Source organism: Arvicola amphibius, chromosome 1 (assembly GCF_903992535.2).
Source record: "Arvicola amphibius chromosome 1, mArvAmp1.2, whole genome shotgun sequence".
Classification (NCBI taxonomy): Eukaryota; Metazoa; Chordata; class Mammalia; order Rodentia; family Cricetidae; genus Arvicola; species Arvicola amphibius.
In genome coordinates this window covers 91014114-91033978 of record NC_052047.1, presented here as the reverse complement: position 1 = coordinate 91033978, position 19865 = coordinate 91014114, and the positions used below count along the sequence as shown (strand labels likewise).

The following is a 19865-nucleotide window of genomic DNA, read 5'->3' as shown; positions in this document are numbered from 1 at the left end:
ACATGATCATATGACTATATTTTTTCGAAGAACAGTAAGGCTGGAAAATATATATAGAAAGAGTAGGCAGAGTCAGGGAAAGCTATGAATCCACCAGGAGGAGAAAGACGCCCATGCCCCACCCAGTAATGGTAAACCACAAGCTGCATGGTAAAATACAAAATAAAAGGGATGGGTTACTTCACAATAGCCACAAATAGCATAAATATCTCAGAGTAACTCTAACCAAACAAATGGAAGACTTGTATAACAAGATCTTTAAATCTTTGAAGAAAAAAAAGACACCAGAAAGTGGAAAGATCTCCCATGCTCTTGGATAGGTAGAATTAACATAGTAAAAATGTCAATATTATCAAAAGCAATCTACAGATTCAATGCAATCCCCATCAAAATCCCAGCAAAATTCTTCACAGGCCTTGAAAGAACTTCATATGGAAAAGCAAAAAACCCAGGATAGCCAAAACAATCCTGTACAATAAAAGAACTTCAGGAGGCATCACAATCCCTGACTTCAAACTCTACTACAGAGCTACAGTACTGAAAACAGCCTGGTACTGGCATAAGAACAGACAGGAGGACCAATGGAACAGAATTGAAGACCTGGTTATTAATCCACACATCTATGAACATCTGATACTTGACAAGGAAGCAAAAAATACCAAAAAGATTTTTTTAACAACTGGTGCTGGCATAACTGGATATCAAAATATAGAAGAATGGAAATAGACCCATATCTATCACCATGCACAAAACTTAAACCAAAATGGATCAAGACCTCAACATCAAGTCAGCCACACCGAACCATAATTATAGAAGAGAAAGTTGGAAGTACACTTGAACACATTGGCTCAGGAGATCACTTCCTAAACATAACCCCAGCAGCACAGATAATAAGAGAAACAATGGGACCTCCTGAAACTGAAAAGCTTCTGTAAAGCAAAGGACACAGTCAACAAGACAAAATGGCAGCCTACAGATTGGGAAAAGATCTTCACTAATCCCACATCAGAAAGAAGTCTGATCTCCAAAATATCCAAAGAACTCAAGAAACTGGTCATCAAAAAACAAATAATCCAATAAAAAAAATGGAGTACAGACCTAAATAGAGAACTCTCAACAGAGGAATCTAAAATGGCTGAAAGACACGTAAGGAAATGCTCAACATCCTTAGTCATCAGAGAAATGCTAATCAAAACAACTCTCAGAATCCATCTTATACCTGTAAGAATGGCCAAGATCAAAAACACTGATGACAACTTACGTTGGAGAGGTTGTGGGTAAAGGGAACACTCCTGCATTGCTGGTAGGAATGCAAGCTGGTACAGCTACTTTGGCTGTCAGTGTGGCGATTTCTCAAAAAATTAGGAAACAACCTTACTCAAGACCCAGTAGTACCACTTTTGGGTATATATCCAAAGGATGCTTAATCGTGCCATAAGAACATGTGCTCAACCATGTCCATACCAGCATTTTTTTTTTTTTTGTCATGGCCAGGACTGGAAACAACCTAAATGCCCCTCGACCAAAGAATGGATAAGGAAAATGTGGTACATTCACACAATGGAGTACTACACAGTAGAAAAAAATAACATCTTGAATTTTGAAGGCAAATGGATGGAGCTAGAAATCATCATTTTGAGTGAAGTAACCCAGACACAGAAAGAGTTTACCTAATCTACACGGGAAATAGAAAAAGACAAGATCTCCTAAGTAAATTAGAAGCACGGGGACCTTGGGAGAGGGTTGAAGAGAAGGGGAGGATAGGGAGGGGAGCAGAGAAAAATGTAGAGCTCAATAAATAAAATCGATAATTAAAAAAGAAGGAATGGGTTAAATTAAGATACGTAAGAGTTAGCTAGAAATAGCTACTGGCCAAACAATATTGCAAATATAGCTTGTGTATGATTATTTCAGGTCTAGGCGGCTGAGAACAGACAAGCAGCTTCCACCTACGTAGCATGAATTCTAATTATTCTTAATAATAAAAACTCAAAGTCAGTTGTTAGGGAGTGAAAGCTGAAGGAAGAAAAGAAGAGTGGCCAGCCACTAAAGTTCTTACCAATGCTCAGACCAAAGGGTTGATCCTGTTCTCAGAATGTGTCCTCAGACTGCTTCCTCAGACTGCACTGAGCTCCTGTCTCCTCCCGCTTTATATTCCTCTTTGAGTGATAACTCCTGTCTCCACCTGCTTAATGCTGGGATTAAAGGCTCCTGATCCCAAGTGCTAGGATCACGTTTGTGTGAGCAGTTTCTCTTTTAGACTGGATTAATTTCATGTAGCCAGGGTGGCTTTAAAAAAACAGATATCCGCCTGCCTCTGTCTCCTGAGTCCTGAGACTAAAGGTGTAGGCCACCACTGCCTGACCTCTAGTGGCTTAGCTTTGTTCTGATCTTCAGACAAGCTTTATTTGTTAAAACACAAATAAAATATTATAAAAGAGTTTGAAAATAAAAAGAACACTAGAAAACAATGTTATACTCACAGCTTCTGCAAAGAGAAATAAGGAGCTTTAGAAGCAGCTTGAGCTGTACTTGATAAAGTGAAGGGTGACACCATCTTACTCTCCTACTGCTGTGAAAAGTCATCACGACCAAGGCAATTTATAAAAGCAAGCATTTAATTTGGCACTCACAGTCCCATAGGACAGTAGAATTTATGGTCACCATGAAGGGTGAGAGGAGCATGGCAGGAGGCAGGAGGCAAAGTGTTGGAGGAGTAGCTGAACGCCTACATCTGATCCATAAGCATGACACAGAAAGAAAAAATAACTATAATGAGGTAGGCTTTTGAAATCAAACATTCAGCTGGGCGGTGGTGGCACATGCCTTTAATCCCAGTACTTGGGAGGCAGAGGAAGGTGGATCTCTGTGAGTTCTAGGCCAGCCTGGTCTACAGAGTGAGTTCCAGGACAGTTCGGACTGTTACACAGTCACGTCTGGAAAAGCAAAACAAAACACACCAAACATCCCAATTTACGCACCTATGAGGGTCATTCTCATTCAAACCACTATAGGTGCCCCAAGGATCTTACCAGTTAAATTTCTAACTTGTAAAAGAGATTACAAGGCAGTTTTCTGTTGTTGATTTAATCCTATGAACAACAAACAAAAGCTTCTACAAATGATTCTAGGAGGTCAATTTCAAATTGATGGCTGAACTTGGCAGTATCATGTACATGATATTGGCTTTAGAGTCATGATAGACATAAGACTAAATGGAGCCACAGAATCTTCTGCAGCTTCAGAGAGCTACAGAGTGTGGTAGGGGATTTCCTCATGGAACCTGAGAGGGCATTGCATGAAACTGTGGAAGTGAAGGCCTAGTTGTGTTAGAAATCTTCAAATGCTGAAGGTGTTAGAAATATGGAATATCTGCCAAGGAAAGTTAAACAGAGAGTGAAGCCAGTCCAAGGGAGAGGCAGGGAGGAACGCTGGAAGACTGGAGTCACTCTTAGACAGTTTGGAATTTGCCTTGCTGGGTTTCTTTGCTTTGGTCCAGTATTTTCTCAGTATGTTCTCCTCCCTCCCTCCCTCACCCATAAATTCTATGTCATTACATTTAAAAATAAGTAACTTGCTTTTTGATTTTAACATGCAATTACAGTTAAGATATTGCTTTCTCAGAAGAGACTTTGAACTTTTTTTAAAGAGTGTTAAGATTGTAAAAAAACCAAAAACCAAAAACTAGGGATTTTAAAAAAATAATTTATCCCACTTCATGTGTGAAGGAGCCAGATTTCCTGGAAATGGAGTTACAGACAGTTGTGAGCTGCCATGTGGGTGATGGGAACTGAACGTGGGTCCTCTGGAAGTGCAGCCTGTGCTATTAACCACTGAGTCATCTCTCTAGCCCCAAGACTAGGAACTTTTAAGTTTGACTAAATGCATTTTGCATTATGGTATGGCCAAGAGACTATGGGCACCAGGGAGCAGAATGTGATGGTTAAGTCCCTCATACTCTCTGGCATTTAATTATTTGGTCCTGTTGGTGCTGTATGGAGAAGCTTGGGAAGTGTGTCCATCAGAAGTTTTCAGAAAGAAATTTAAGATTTATTCTTCATAGAGTATCCTCAATTGTGCCCCTAATTTTAAACGGTTAGGTTTTCAAACTATGCAATTAAAAACTAAGGTTCAGACTTTAATCAACACACACACACACACACACACACACACACACACACACACACACACACACTAAACCCACTATGTAATAATCGAACAAAATGAACAGCGATACGAAGTAAATTTTCATTTTAAAAACATAGCTTTTGTTGACTGAGGTTTCTGTCCTACCAGGTCACAGTTGTTCAGTCCTAAAGAAATACAGAGGTCTACATTAATCATAAACTGGTTGGCCTATTAGCTCAGGCTTATTAATTCTTATATCTTAACCCATAATTCTTGTCTGTGTTAGCCACGTGGCTTGGTACCTTTTACCAGTGAGGCATCTGCTTCCTCTACATCTGAGTGACAACTGCAGACTGGGCTTTCCTCTCCCAAGACTTCTGTTCTCATCATCCTACCTCTACTTCCTGCCTGGCTACTGGCATTTTATTAAAAATAATACAATTGACAGGATATAAGATCATTGTCCCATAGCACTTCTGGTGTAGGAGGGTCTTCTTTCTATGTGTTGTTTTCACTGGTCAAGTAAACTGCCTAGGCCTTTTGATAGGGCAGAACTTAGATAGGCGGGAAAAAGAGAACTGGATTCTGGGAGGTAGAAGGCAGTGTGGCAGACGCCATGGCTCTCCTCTCCAAGACGGACGCTGGTTAGACTCATGCCGGTAAAACCACAGTCAGTGGCAATACAGATTATTAGAAATGGGTTAGATCAATATGTGAGAGTTAGCATATAAGGGGCTGGAGATAATGGGCCAGGCAGTGTTTAATTAATACAATTTCCGTGTGGTTATTTCGGGTATAAACTAGCCGGCTGGCAGGGACAGGGCCCACCGCACCTCATTACTACATACTTCCCCCCAACTTTTTTTTTTTTTTAAAAAAATAAGAACTCTGAATCTAATATCCTTTGTTTAGCTTTTTGTCTAGACCATTATCTATACCATCTTGTAACCAACACACTCAACAAAGATAAATATCCTTATCTATATTTTGGGAATGCAGGTGTAGTTTTCCAGGGTACTTCCTACTGACTGGGGACGCTGATAATCTTACAGGGAACTAAAGAAAATTTAGAATTATGGTCAAGTCCTGACTGGAAAATTCTGTAAGGCTTGATCATCTCAGCTAGCAGTACTGAAACTGTTCTGGATGTAGAATTCAGAGGAATCTCCAACAGAGGTCCTCTGAAACCCTGGATCATCTGAGCCATTGGCTCCTATTGGAGAGTTCTCAGGGGATCTTCCTTGATCTAATCTGATTTTTTTTAACCCAGCATGAATCCACAGACTCTCATTCCCTGTGGAAACAAAAGCAAAATCTCCTCTCCAAAGTAACATACCTTTTGACTTAAATTTTGAAGTCAAGGCATTTTCAAAATATACATGTTGTATTAATCCAGCAGCATTTGTAATCAAATTCTCCTTCCTCAGCCATCAAACAATTCAAGGACAACATAATAACATACAGTATCCAGACTCTCTGTATATTTTCCATCTTTCCATGGCATTATCTTAAACTCTATTTCTTTTATTTTTATTTTTAGGCTTTTTGAGACAGGGTTTCTCTGTGTATCTTTGGCTGTCCTGGAACTTACTCTGTAGACCAGGCTGTCCTTGAACTCACAGAGATCTGCCTGCCTCTGCCCCCCAAGTGTATCTTTACATTGTATTTAATGTATTTACATTGGGTCCCCAGGAAGAGCACCAAGTGTTCTTAACTGCTAAATCCCAGCCCCAACAAAATATATTTAATAACCATTCTTTGATTAGTACTTACAAATATTATGACTTGATATTAAGTATAAAACTCAGTAGTTGAACACTTGTTAGCATAAGTAAGGCCCTGAGTTTGATACTCAGCACTGAAAAGCAAAAACTTACCAATATATAAGCTCTAACGTAAATGAAATATGTCCTCTGATACATCTAGTCTTCAATTTCAACTTTGTGTGAGATGCCAAAAGTTGGGGTCATGTCTTCCTTCATTGTCCTCCTCCTTTTTAGAAGAGTGTCTTGCTTAATCTGCGTAGCTGATTTAAAGAGTGGCTGGCCAGCAAGCTCCAGGGACTCTCCTGTCTCTACCTCCCTAGCACTGGGATTAGAGGTGTGCACTGCCATGGCCGGCTTTTTCATCTTAACCCATTTGAAGAACACTTCATTAAGAGTAGTCTCCAAAACATGAATTATATGCCTTAATTCACTAATATCTTAGATGCAAGAAGCTATTGTAAACAGAGTGTGGTGGTATACACCTTTAATCTCAGCACTTTGGGAAGGCAAAGGCAGAGGCAGAGGCAGGCAGATTTCTGTGACTTTGATGACAGCACAGCCTATACAATGAGTTCTAGGCCAACTAGAGCTACATAGTGAAACCCTGTCTCAAAGGAACAATTACTTCATACAACACACACAAAGGAAGCAAAAGGATTATATAAATATGAAATAAGCAAAATGTTTAATGTTTGAATGGTTAACCATTTAATATTAACAGTATTTTTAGAACTACTTAGAGCATAGTAAACCTGAAAAAGGTAGTAGAAAATTATTAGTATTTTTCAAGACAGAGTTTCTCTGTGTAGTCCTGGAACGAACTCTGTAACACCAGACTGGCCTTGAACTCACAGAGATCTGCTCGCCTCTATGCCATTATCGCCCTGCTAAAATATTTTTGAATACCTAAAAATTTTGTGGAGTCTTCACTTCTCATCAGAACAGCATAGTTTCCATTTTGTTACACCGCTGACTGCTAACAAGAGGGGTCTAAATAAATGTCAGTTTGACCATTATCTTCATTTCTATTTCTATTGTTTTCAACTGTTTTACTTGATCTATTTTGTTAGGGTTGGGTAGCTAGTCAACAGTAACTAAAGGTATGAGCAAAACACTTCTCACAGAAATGTTACTTTCTACTCAGAAGACCACATAGATTTTAGGACTCAACACTTTGACTTACTAGATATCAACTAAAACTATTATCTCCTTCTGAGGAAACCAATATAAAGGCAGGTTTCTTTTAAAATCCTCCTGTAGGCAAGAGAGGTGGCTCAGTGATTAAGAGCACAGACCTAAGCTTGGCGCCCAGCACCTAAGTTGGGCAGCTCACAATCAATCACCTGCAACTCCAACTCCAGAGGGATACAATACTTCTGGTCTCTGACCACTTGAACACGTCCCTGCCCAACTAAAAATAAATAAATCTGTAACTCCCCATGCTTTGTACAACAGAGTCTATACCACTACAACTGCAGAATAAAATCCAAATTGGTTATGTAAGGTATCTAAGGCCCAAATCATTTTGACTCTGGCTTCTAAAAATCTGAATTAAAGTAATTGAGTGCCTTACACCATTAATTTTTTGGGGGGGAGGGGAGAGACAGGGATCTCACTGTGTGGCTCTGGATGGCCTGAAACTTAGTATGTAGGCCAGGTTGACCCCAAGACACCTCTGTATTTTACTTACCTTTGCATCCCAAGTGCTGAAAGTAAAGTTGTGGGCTGCCATAACCCACACAATTTTTTTTTATACACTCAGTACTCTATTCTCCACATAACTAACTTTAAAGCCCAACATTTTAAATTGGATTAAACTACCATGATTTTTTCAACTAAGGCAACTACAACTGGGCTTGCCGGCAAATCCCTGTAATCAGTTACTGAGGAGTATGAGGCAAGCTGAAAGTCTGCCTGGGCTACACAATGAGCTGCAGGTCAGTCCAGGCCACTTAGCCTCTGTCCCAATACTAAAAGCTAAAAATGGGTTTGAGATGTCATTCAAAGGTAAAGATTCTGCCTAGCATGTGTGAGGCGTAATCACCCCAAAGAGACAACAAAAACGCCTGACTCAAGGTACAACTCAGTAGCACAGCACTTGCTTAGCCTGTGTGAGACCCCAACTTGGTTCCTCAGCACTGCAAAAATTATTACTGCCTTTTTCTTCTTATTTATTATCAGGGCCTAACCCACCATCAGCTCTTTCAACTCTACCCTGAAAACCCACATAGGGAAACTCTCCTTTCACACATTCTGTCTAGTTTGTCCTGAGCCACTTCTCTTGACTTCTTTAAGTGGATTTATCAAGGCCATCTACTCAGTGGAACAGATGGTGCTAATCTTTGTACATAAAAGTCAAAACCTTTAAGACCTTAAAAGAAAAAAAAACTTTTAGGAGTTAAAGAGATGTTACTCTAGCTGCTCTTCCAGACAACCAGGGTTCAATTTCAAGCACCTACAGGGCAGCTTACAACCACGGTTAAGTACAGACCTAGGGGATCTGACGCCCTCTTTTGGCCTCCGAGGATGTGCATACACATACATGCAGGCAAAATACTCACAATCACAAATAAATAAATAAATAAATAATAAATAACTTAAGATCTTCTATCTTTCAACATCTCCACAACACTTTAATTCAACTGCCTGCTTAGACTAAAGAGTGACCCCCAAACCAAATAGTCTTCCATTTATTGCTTTTCACCAACACCCACAGACTGATATTCTGTATTTTGGATGGTGCCATTCTTTTGTTAGTTTGTTTCAGAAGAGCACAAGAGACATCCCATCATCACATTTGGGGGAGCTGCAGGGGCCACTACATCTGGAGTGCAACGGTAAGCTCCCCCCCAACCACCTTTGTGATCATGGTATCGCCCCTGCCAGGTATTTTAAAAACTCTTATCAAGGACTGGGAAGTAGGTCAGTGGCAAAGTGCTTACTTAGCATGTGCTAGGTGCAGGATTTAACATCCCACTCAACACACACCACAAACAGAACCAAAGCCAAGACACTTCTTCAAAAATTTCCAAACTTAATTTAAAAAACAAAACCCTCAAGAAGATTAGGACCAGCCTATAAACAAGTCTATTAAGTACTGGGTCAACAAATAAATGGACAGTTCAACAAAGCTGACTTAGGCTTTGTTCTTAATTTCTATCTACTAAGGGGGTGGTCCCTTGCTGAAGCTAAAAGTTCACTTTATGATTCTAAGATGAGAATCTACGTTACTAATTCAAACCCAACCACTAGTTCCAGATGTTTAATATTTAGACTTCATTTACTTTACTTGCTTTAAAGCCCAAGTTAAACAAAACCAAACAAAACCCAGAATATCATACAGAATGTTGATGGGCTTATGAAAGGGAGAGTATACTGACACACATCTGTTTACATATGCATCACTAGAAGACGATGAACTTTAAGAAAATGAGAAAGTCACTGGCATGGTGGTTTTAATCCCAGCACTTGGGTTGATTGTCCACCATGTCTGCTAGCAGCTCCTTGAAAACATACCAGAGTTCTTCTTCAAGTCTATTTACCAAACTTTAATAATTTCTTGTATCACAATTATTACAAAAAGTTTTCCCACCCAAAGCATTTTTGTTCCACCACGCTCTTCTCATCTCTTATTCATGTTTCTGTCATACAGGTTTCCTTAAACACAGTATCACTTTCATCATTTTGGGTCTACAGTAAGAATTCATAACGGCTCACTTTTGTTTGGTACACCAAACTCTCAAGTGAAAAAAAATGTCTGTGAATAGACTTCCTGCAATTCAAGCAGGTGTATATTGATTTCAGCAACTAAAACCATTACCAAGAATGAATTCTTCTTACAGATGCCTGTCTCTTATACTTTCTCCTGTCTCTAATTTTCTAGCGCCCACACCTGTGGAATACAAGTTTGCTGTTTACAATATTTTGTGTTGTAATATACCTGCTTTACATTCTCATCCATAACCTTTCTGTACCTCAGCTGCCTCCACAGGAAATGCTTTCATGCATTTTCAGTGAGGTCTAGGCAGAAAAAAAAAATTCATTAGTTATTTTATTATTCTATTGTTTCACTGAGGTAAGGACTGATTTTTTGTACTCATGAGCACACAACTATGTAAAATATGCTAAGCTATATCCTTATGATTTTGACTTTTCATTTAGCTAAGATCAGTAGGATTAATTTTAAGTAACTTAAAAATCTGAAACACGTATCACACTGTTTCATGCTGTATTGCACAATCATTTTCTTTTCTTTCTAATGTGTCAGCTTACATATTCAAGTGTATTAAGAAAGTACATCTTCCCATTTCTCCCTTTTCAGTACGAGACATGATAGGGAAGTACTTTGAATCACTGACACTCAGCAGTACTTACTCTAACACATTTTAAGTAAGCCAATGTAATACTTTGCTTTTGAGAAAGGAAAACCCATGTATGCTGTGCAAACAATTAAGCAGTTGGATAAGTCTAGGACTGTGAATATTAAATAATTATCTCTTAATATACTCAACATATTTTAATACAGCAAAATATTCTATAAACAAGCCATTTGCTTACGTTTTTAATTAAAAGCCCATTGATGAATAATATATTAACTTTAATTTTGGAAAAACTTGTTAAATAATTAGAATAATCTATTTAAAAATCTCATGTTGACAAATCTTGATAATGTGATAATTCTAGTAAACATAAAAATAATGATGTATTCACAACTTCAATTTGTGCAACTTGGTGAAAAGTGCAAACTGAGCAAGACTTTGGTTAAAATAGGAAGAAACTGCATAGATTACATAGAAACTAAATTTACTATAACTTCAAGTGGCTCTATGACTTCCACTAGAAGGTCCTCCCAATTTAAAAAAGATTAAAGAAAATAAAACAGGTTGGCTCCATGTACAGGTTTTCATTCCTGTATTCACACAATGTTTTTCCATATTTCTCTCATTACCAAAGAATTCTCTTGTAAACATGAGAGAGAGAGAGAGCGAGAGAGCGAGAGCGAGAGCGAGAGAGAGAGAGAGAGAGAGAGAGAGAGAGAGAGAGAGAGAGCGAGCGAGAGAGAGAGAATGACAATGTCATAAATATGCAGCCTGGAACTATATTACTTAAATGTGACTGGTTACAGAAAACATTTTCAGATGCTATAAAATCTTTCAAATTTATTTTTCTGTGATGCTTTCCATACTTAACTGTATAAAAAAATCCAATTTGTCTGGAACTAGTTTTCTAGATAGTAACATTTACATAAAAGTATGCTTCAAATTCTTAAGTTTTTAAAGAACCAGTGTCTATTTTCTTATGTGCTGGAGGACTGTTTTACTAATAAGCCTCTGCACACACAATAGGATCTTTTCAATAGTAACAGCAGGTAAAAGATCACTTACACAAGAATTGTTATTACAACTAAATGTGTAGGGACCTGCTTATGCCTTATGAGCCACAGTTATGAGCAAATGTCCTCATCATTTTATATTCATGTAGGTAGGAGAAAGATGACAAAATATTAGTATCTCCCCACAAACAAGCAAAAACCCAGAACTAGCTATCTTACAAAAGTCACAGAGAAACTAATTATCTGCCTAGTGAAGTTAGAAATAAATTTAAATGTCCTCAGACATATCTAAGATACAGAGAAGCATTCAAATGTTCAAGACAAATGTTTTAACTGAATTCTTCACCAAAAGAAATATAAAAATTATCTAAGGGATAATATATAAAAATTATCTAAGAGATATAAAAATTATCTAAGAGAAAAAAGTTACCAGTTGAATGCTAAAATATTTCAAGGAACTAAGAATATACTGCAAGCACAAAGCAATTATATACATTAAAAATTTCCCTATTAACAACCTTAATAATAGATGTAATTTTATTTCTTACATGAAATGTTCATAGCATCCAAATTTCCACAGACCTTAAAGAAAGGTAGACTTGATGCTATAATTATAAACCTAAAATAATTCCTCTCTTCCCTATAAAATCTGTCATCGTGATTTTACATACCTCCTCCACAAGCATGCGCGCGCGCGCACATACATACACATGAGGAAATAATCCAATTGTCTCATAGGTATATAGCATACATCAGCATAATACAGCATTTTAAAAAGTTACCTACAATAACGCAAATAAATCTTCAAAAAAGTGTGAAAATACAAATTTAAGAATATGTAAAAGTATGGTATCAATAGCATAAAAGTTTAAAAACACATAAGAGACATGCAGGAAAGGTATAAAAGCATCTACAGAAAGAATACACATAATTTTAGTGGAGTTACCATAGGGGAATAAGGAATGGATAAAACAGGATAGACACAAAAGAGATTTTAACCTCTCCCCATGTTAAATATTACAAAAAAATTGAAAAGGATATAGTATGTTAATATTAGTACACTGATGGTGTTATAACAGAGCCCACTATATTATTCTCTACAATATTCAATTTTGATAGTATTTCACAACAAAAATGAAAACATTCACAGATAAAGGATGACTCAAATCTATCATCTTCATGTTAAGTTAGAAATACTAAAACAGATTTCCTTTTCCAAAGAGACAATAATATTGAGAAAATGTTACATAATTAACAATATGTATATTTATATGAGTATCAATTATCAATTGATTATATCAAAAATATGCATACAATTTAAAGCAGAACTTAAATGCCACCTAAAAAAATCCCTCAATAAGCCCCTTTCCTTGGTCAAAGGATCCAATTTCACACCAAACAGGCTTTCATTACTTTAAAAGTATCCCTCTGATTTTGTTGTTGTTTTGCTGTCCTGGAACTTGCTTTGTAGACCAGGCCATACTTGAATTCACAGAGATCCACCTGCCTCTGCCTCCCAAGTGGCAGAGTTAAACGTATGCACCACCATTGTTGAATTTCTTTTTTTTTTCTTTTTTTTTTTTTTTGGTTTTTCGAGACAGGGTTTCTCTTGAATTTCTTTCTTAATGGTAGTAACTGAATAGTTTGAATCTTCTTTTAAGTCATTTCTTTCAAATGTGACTCAGAATAAATGGTTTAGTGCAGAGCATATAGGAGAGACCCGGCTTACTGTAAACAAGAAATAAACCATTGTTTTCTAATACAAACAGTGGCTCGATTAAAAAAAAAAATATAAACTGCCAATATAAAAATCACTTTTCAGTTTGAAATTCTACCAACCTGAAAGGTAAATACATATGGCCTCTAACTTTAGTTACCAAACTGTTTTTCTGGTCTGGAACGTATTCCCATCTTTGTCAGATTAATACTTCTGGATGACAAACACAGTTTTTCAAATTAAAGATTAGTTAACTACTTACCTGTTGTTTCTGATATGCAGTGTTTGGATTTATCTTTGACTCCAAGAGTAGAGATCCTGAAAGAGTTAAAAAAAAGATGTAAGTCTCAAACTATAAAGCCTTCTTCAATAACACACATTTTACAAATGTTTCATGTTTCTTCGCAAGCTGAAGATGTGAAGCTACAAAATGTATTTTATTTATTTATTTATTTATTTATTTATTTATTTTTTGGTTTTTCGAGACAGGGTTTCCCTGTAGTTTCTAGAGCCTGTCCTGGAACTAGCTCTTGTAGACCAGGCTGGCCTCGAACTCAGAGATCCGCCTGCCTCTGCCTCCCGAGTGCTGGGATTAAAGGCGTGCGCCACCACCGCCCGGCTACAAAATGTATTTTAATACATATTTTCTCTCCAGATCTAGCCTACATATTTAGCTTACAATCTTTCATCCTATCTCCAAGTGTCTTTAGAGGGAAAAATTTATGAAACCAATATTCAGAATATGAGAAAACTAAAATAAAACTTTTAAGGTCTAACTGTCCATTTGAAGATTAACTTTAACAAAAGCTGTTTCACTGTATTTCTTGTCTATCAAAACAAATTACGAGGGCCCTGGAGAGACTTACCATACAAATTACACTTATCCTGTTCCTATGACAATGCCTAACAACAAAACCCCCCACATAAAATTCCCCTGACTAGTTAATAAAAGGGACTCTACATTAGTACAACATTGCCAAAAACAAATCTAAGACTGCCAGTCTTCTATTATCTACATATATCAGTTACTTCAAGTAGTAACTGATATATGTAGATGTATGGGTAGTTCTTGAGTACAGGTAGTAGCTGTTGTCATTATAATTATGGCTGTCAGCTTTTAATATTAAAATGCTTTCTATGAATTCTGCAATCAACAAATACAATCTCCGAGTCTGCTTTAGTTTTCTAACTTATTGAGACTGTGGAACCCATTCTCCCGCCCCCCCCTCTCTATAAAGGCAACCTGGAGGGATCAAGAAGTAAAACCGTATGTGCTCGTGTTTACGTCGTGGCAACGGTCTATACTAACTCCAAGAAAGAGTCCGTTTTTTCCCTAAGGCACTCAGAAGAGTTTTACTAACCCCTTTATATTGGACACACATAAAGGACAAGACTGTACCCAAAGCGGGTACGGGGTGACATTATCTCACGGGTTAGGTTCCTATCTGGTCTCCTACCGACTTCCCACTCTTCACATTCTAAACCTCAACAACCAGGCAGGGATTGGAGCGGAAGGAGTCAAATCCTTAATAGGGCTAGAGGCGGGGGAACTGGGAGTCCACGTCTGACGGCGAGTAAACCCAGGCCCAAGTTTGTTTTTATCGTTGAGAAGGGCAGGCTCAAGCCCCATGCCATGCGCTGTCCCCCCCCCCCCCCCCCGCGCCCGGAGCTCACACCCCAGCTTGTGCCGCAACCGAAGGCACGCTCCTCTCTTCCCGCGTTCCAATCCCCTTACCGTCGGACTCGGCACGGACCAGCAGCGACATCCCCTTGAGCTCCTCGACGTAAGTGGAGGAGACGTGCCCGGTGCCCCGGTCGTCCCATTGCCGGTCTTCGTTCAGGGTGTAGACCTTCACCCGCCGCCGTGTATCCGACATGGTGGCTGCTGGGCCCCCTGCTCCAGCCGCCGCCTCCTCGTTCACCTCGCCGGTGGCCCTCACTCCTGTGAGCCGGCAGCGGCAGCGGCGGCGGCGGCGGCTCTGGAGAGGCCCGAGTTCACCATGGCTCCAAAGGTCTAGCCGCGAGAAGGGGTGACAAGAGCCATCGGGAGCCCGCCGCCCGTGCTCTCCGGTCCCCTCCCTCCACCCCTGTTCACGACCACCGTCTCTTCCCTTTGCTCTCCGGCTGCCGCCGCCCGCCGCGGGAACTACTACAGATCCGCCATCTTGTAACCCGACTCTCTCAGCCTTTCTCTTCCTCTTCCAGCAGGGTTGCACGGGCTGCCCTAGCAGGGGCTACGGCGGCCGACGAGCCCAGCGCACAGCACCTCTAAGCGGAACACACTTCCGGAGAGCCAAACCTGGCGCTCTCGCGAGGAGGACGCACTGGGGGCGCAGGCCCGGAAGGGACTTCCTGCTCTTTCGGCCCGCCTCCTGGGCGGGGAGCTCTCGCGAGGTTTTCTGCCTTCTCCAGTGGAAGGTGGCTGGAGCCCTGGCGTTGTTGAGTTCTTCTTGGGGATTTGCAGGGTGCATGGCGGGTACGTTCTGCCCGGGTAGTGCTCCCTGGCCACCGTGAGCAGCAGGCGCCTGTAAGGTTCCACGGAAGCGTTGCGGGTTTCCTGTGGCTCGCCCAGGCGTTCTGCCTGCCGGTAGCCTCGTAGTGCCGGCCATCGGTCTGCGCCTGAGAAAGGCTTACGGCCTCCCCCCGGAGAGCTCGACCCGGCGGGCTGAAGACGGGTTCCCGCGGGACTCTCACGGCTCGTCCTGTCCGCCTAGCCGCCAGTCCGTTCACGATACGGCCCTTCAGCTCGGCCAGCTCTTGGCTCCAACCTTAAAAGCATGGGATAAGTGCACGTTTCACCAGAACGCTGAAAGGTGGAGTTTGTGTACAGTAGGCGCTTGATTAAAAATAGCTTCAAAGTTTGATGTATAATTGCTTTTCTCCGAATCTGTAGGCTGGCTTGCCGCGACCTGCCTGTGATGCGTGCGCTTGGAAACTCTGAGACGGGAGGATCAGAGGTGCAGGCCAGCCTATGATTTATAGCGGGGCATTGCCTATGACAAAAGGACTTGAATTGTTATCCATATGTGCTGGATATTGCTGTGATTGATATGTACGAAGTGTACTCTGAGCCAGGGAAAATATAATTGGTTTTGGAAAAGCCACAGAAAGAACATAGGCCATTTTTTAGCCCAGTGTTTGAAGACACTCCTGGGTTGTTTCTAAGCATCTGTCCATTGTCCACTCCTCAGGAGAAAAGGCCTTTCTTTGCAAGACCACTGGAGAGATCCTGGAAGCCCATTTAGCTTTGTGACGGGGACTTTCAGGGTTTACAGAGAATTTTCTGTAGAGAGAGTGTTTTGGCTCCATTAATACTTTGAACTTAACAGATGTAGGGACAGAAGGCTAGAGCAGGAATCTACAGTGCAGGACCCCATGCATTCTTGTCTGAAAGCACCTTACCATAACCACACCTTCCCTCAGATCCTCTCCAAAAAGTTCTAGCCCAACCGAGGCCCCGATGTCCTGTTTTTATAAGTAATACCTTTATACATTATAAAAAAAAAAAAGCGAGAAACGTTTGCATTTCAAGGTCTCTTCAGCTCCTGCTTCCTGCTGTTCAGTTTTTTTTCAGGAAACACTATATCATTCCTCGTTAAAACCCTCCTCCCACTTTTTTGTGTATGTTGCTAAAATGTGGCCCATTTCTTGTGTGTGGCCTATATAGTTACACACTTGCTTTAATGTAACTATCACCATCTTGAATTACTAAATTTTCGAACATTTTTCTTTTCCATTAGGTTTCATGGTGTATCTTAAAGATAGCTTATCATATACAAGTGTGTATATGTGTTGGTCTCTGGGTGACTTGAATGATTGATTCCAGGACTCATCAATACCAAATTCGGTATATCCTAAGTCCCTTATATAAAATGTCATATGTTTTCCTTGTTACCTATTATCTCTTGCAGAATAATTTACATCATCTCTGGATAATAATGCCTATTATAATACAAATGTTATTTAAATACTTGTTAGACTGGATTTAGAGAATGAATAATAGACAAAAACATGTTTAGCACAAAGATTTTTTAAGGTTTATCACAGTGTTATACACACAGGAATGCCGGCATGCCAGAGCATGGCACCAGATCTCATTATAGTTGGTTGTGAGCCACCATGTGGTGGCTGGGAATTGAACTCAGGACCTCAGGAAGAGTAGCCAGTGCTCTTAACTCTGAGCCATCTCTCCTACCCTCACAAGGACCTTTTTAAAAGATTCATTTTCATTCTGTGCATGAATGTTTGGGTGTGTGCATGTGAGTGCAGGTGTCCTCAGAACCAGAAGGTGTTGGATGCCATGGAACTGGAGTTAGTTAGTTAGGAGCAGCCTGATGTGGGTTCTGGTCCTCTGCATGAGTCTTAAATGCTGAAACATTGGTGCCAGTAGAAGCTTTTATAAAGTGACATTTAGTGAGGGGAGGAGCTTTGCTACAACACGGTGTAGAAATCAGGACAACTTGCCAAGAATCCCTTACTTTTTTTCACTCTGTGGGTCCTGAAAATGAAACTCAGTTTGTCAGTCTTGGTGGCAAGCAATTTACCCATAGAGATATCTCCCCTGCCTGACACAGTTATAGGATTAAAAATAATCATATGAGGTTGGTGTAATGATCTGTTCTGTCTCTTTAAGAGACAAGCCACATCCACTCCTTCCCCTGTCTGCTGAGACAGGCTGTTGTTCAGCTTCCAGCCTGAGCTGAGTTTTCTCTCTTTTCCATCTCCCTCTCAATAGGCAGTTTCTGTCTCTCCCTTCTTCCCCCCCCAACTCTTCTCCTTCTCCCCCTTCCCTTCCATAACCCACTGAGTAAATATCCAACCTCACTCTGCATGGTGTGCCTATCTATGTCTCTGTCTCTTACCTGCTGCCATGTGTCTCCCTGATCTGGACCAGCACCTGCAGCCATCCCTGCCTGAGACTGGCTGCTTTCAGGGCCTACTGCCTGCCACCACATGGCCCGCTGCCACTACTTGGGGACCTGCAGCATTTCTGCTGCCTGCCACCGCTGGGGATCCTGCAGCATTTTTAATAATCCATTTCATGATGCCTTGACTCGGATAGGCTCCCCCACCCCGAGTTCTCTCCCGGGATCAGGATCCTGAACCAGGTATCTTTTTCCCACAAAAACCACATGTTCCATATGCCTCAGCGCGATTTCTACAGCGTGATTTCTATGCACACCACCGGCTTCATTTTGTGAGTTTCCCACATTCTGGTCAGCTTAACCATTTCTCTGAACCCAAGGAATTGACCGGTGAGATCTCAAAGATCTCTGATGCAGTTTGACAGCTGAGAGGTTTTGTCAGTTTAAAAGGACAACCTCACCAAACAAATTTCAGTAAAATACAAGTCCTGCAAGTTATAAAGGTGTGAGCACAGGTACAAGTTATCAAATTTCTCCTTCATGCTGCCTTCCATAGGCTTAAAGATACTTTTCATTGTCCAAAAATATGTCACAGTCATTCTGACATAAATATGCTACCTTTTATACAGAATTGAAGGATCCACCTTAAACAGGTCAGATGACCCCCCCCTCAATTCCCTGGTCCTAATTTTTTTTTTTCTTAAATTTAACTTTGTCCTCTGTTCTGCCAATACCTTAAACAGGTGTAAAAGACACCAGACATTTCCATACCACAAACACCGGACAAGAGCAAAGAGACCAGCTATGCCAGGATATGACTAGCACCCAGCCTTCTCAGGTTTCCCCCAAAGACAATGCCCAGAAATAAGCAGGAAGAAGTCTTGAGAATACGCCACCCCAATTCCTTTAACCTGTGGTGCCTAACTGCTTTTTTATTATTAAAGAGATAGGACTGTAACGATTGTTCTGTCTCTTTAAGAGACAAGCTACGCCCACTCCCTCCCCTGTCAGCCTTGATCTTCAGCTTCCAGCCTGAGTTCTCTTTTCTATCTCCATCCCAAAGAGGCAGCTTCTACTTCTCCCCACTTTTCCCCTTCCCCGCTCCTCTCTCTCCTCTTTCTTCTCTCTCTCTGCCTCTCTGCTCTTCTTTCCTTCTCCCTTCCCTTCCATAATTGACTTAATAAATATCCAACCTCACTCTGCATGGTGTCTGTCTCTTGCCCACTGCTGCCATGTGGCTCACCTCCCGGGACCAGCCACCTTCAGAGAACCTGTGCATGGTCTCGTGTGCTGTCCCTACCTGGGACCCGCTGCCTGCCACCACTTGGGGATTTGCAGCGTTTCTGCTGCTACAGCCACTTGGGGATATGCAGAATTTTATTTTTACCATTACAGTTGGTCAAATGCATGTAAGCCAAACTCATAAATACGGAAGCTAACTGTAGTTCCTTTTGCTTCTCTGAGGACCAGAACTGACAAAGGTCAGGGTTCTCTAGGGGAACATAATTGATGTGGGGTGGGGTGTGGAGGTGCTATACACACGCACACACACTTATAGGCTGTGTATAACGCTGTTTATGTGGAGGTCCGCAAAGAAAACATGAGCAATGGTCACACTGACCAAAGGTCAGAAAGTTGGAACTTACCTCTAGTTCCTTCAAGGTTATTGTGCTTTAACCTCAAACAGAGGTCCCACCTAGGCTAGGAGTGGAGAGTTCTGCTTTCTTGTTGTCAACAGGTGTGGCTAATAGCTAGACCTTGTGCTCCAGGAACAGAGAAGTAGATCTGTTCTACCTCAAAGAAAAGTCTAAGGATCCAACTAAATTCCAGTTTCCTTAAGGAGATAACTTGGGACTCCACCCAGGGAGTGGTTTGCCTAAAGAATGTTTTGGTCTAGTGTGTGAGCATGACTTGTTTTCATCAAGCAACAGAATGTTTAACTATGAATGTAGTCTGTGACCTTCAATTGGTTTATTTCCTTGTATCATGTTAATGCGGTCTTTTGTCTTACTCCTACCTTCACTGGAATTCCCTCTTGATACTATCCTATATATTTC

The 19865-nt window shown here is 40.7% G+C and overlaps 1 protein-coding gene across 6 annotated transcripts in view; it reads right to left on the bottom strand.

The window, feature by feature from the left end:
• Ppp4r3b (protein phosphatase 4 regulatory subunit 3B) overlaps positions 1–15197 on the bottom strand; it is a 54010-nt gene extending 38813 nt beyond the window's left edge. The window contains exons 1-3 of one of the 6 annotated variants that reach the window (XM_038322628.1): positions 14679–14746; positions 13206–13261; positions 9835–9914 (exon numbers count right to left, since the gene is read on the bottom strand). In XM_038322628.1, coding sequence (XP_038178556.1) covers positions 9835–9855 — 21 coding nt within the window. In that variant the 5' untranslated portion in view covers positions 9856–9914; positions 13206–13261; positions 14679–14746. Of the gene's footprint in view, positions 1–9834; positions 9915–13205; positions 13262–14678 lie in introns of those variants that run through there. The other 5 variants (XM_038322619.1, XM_038322635.1, XM_038322673.1 and 2 more) reach the window with 5 other exon arrangements.
• Positions 15198–19865: the final 4668 nt, after the last annotated feature.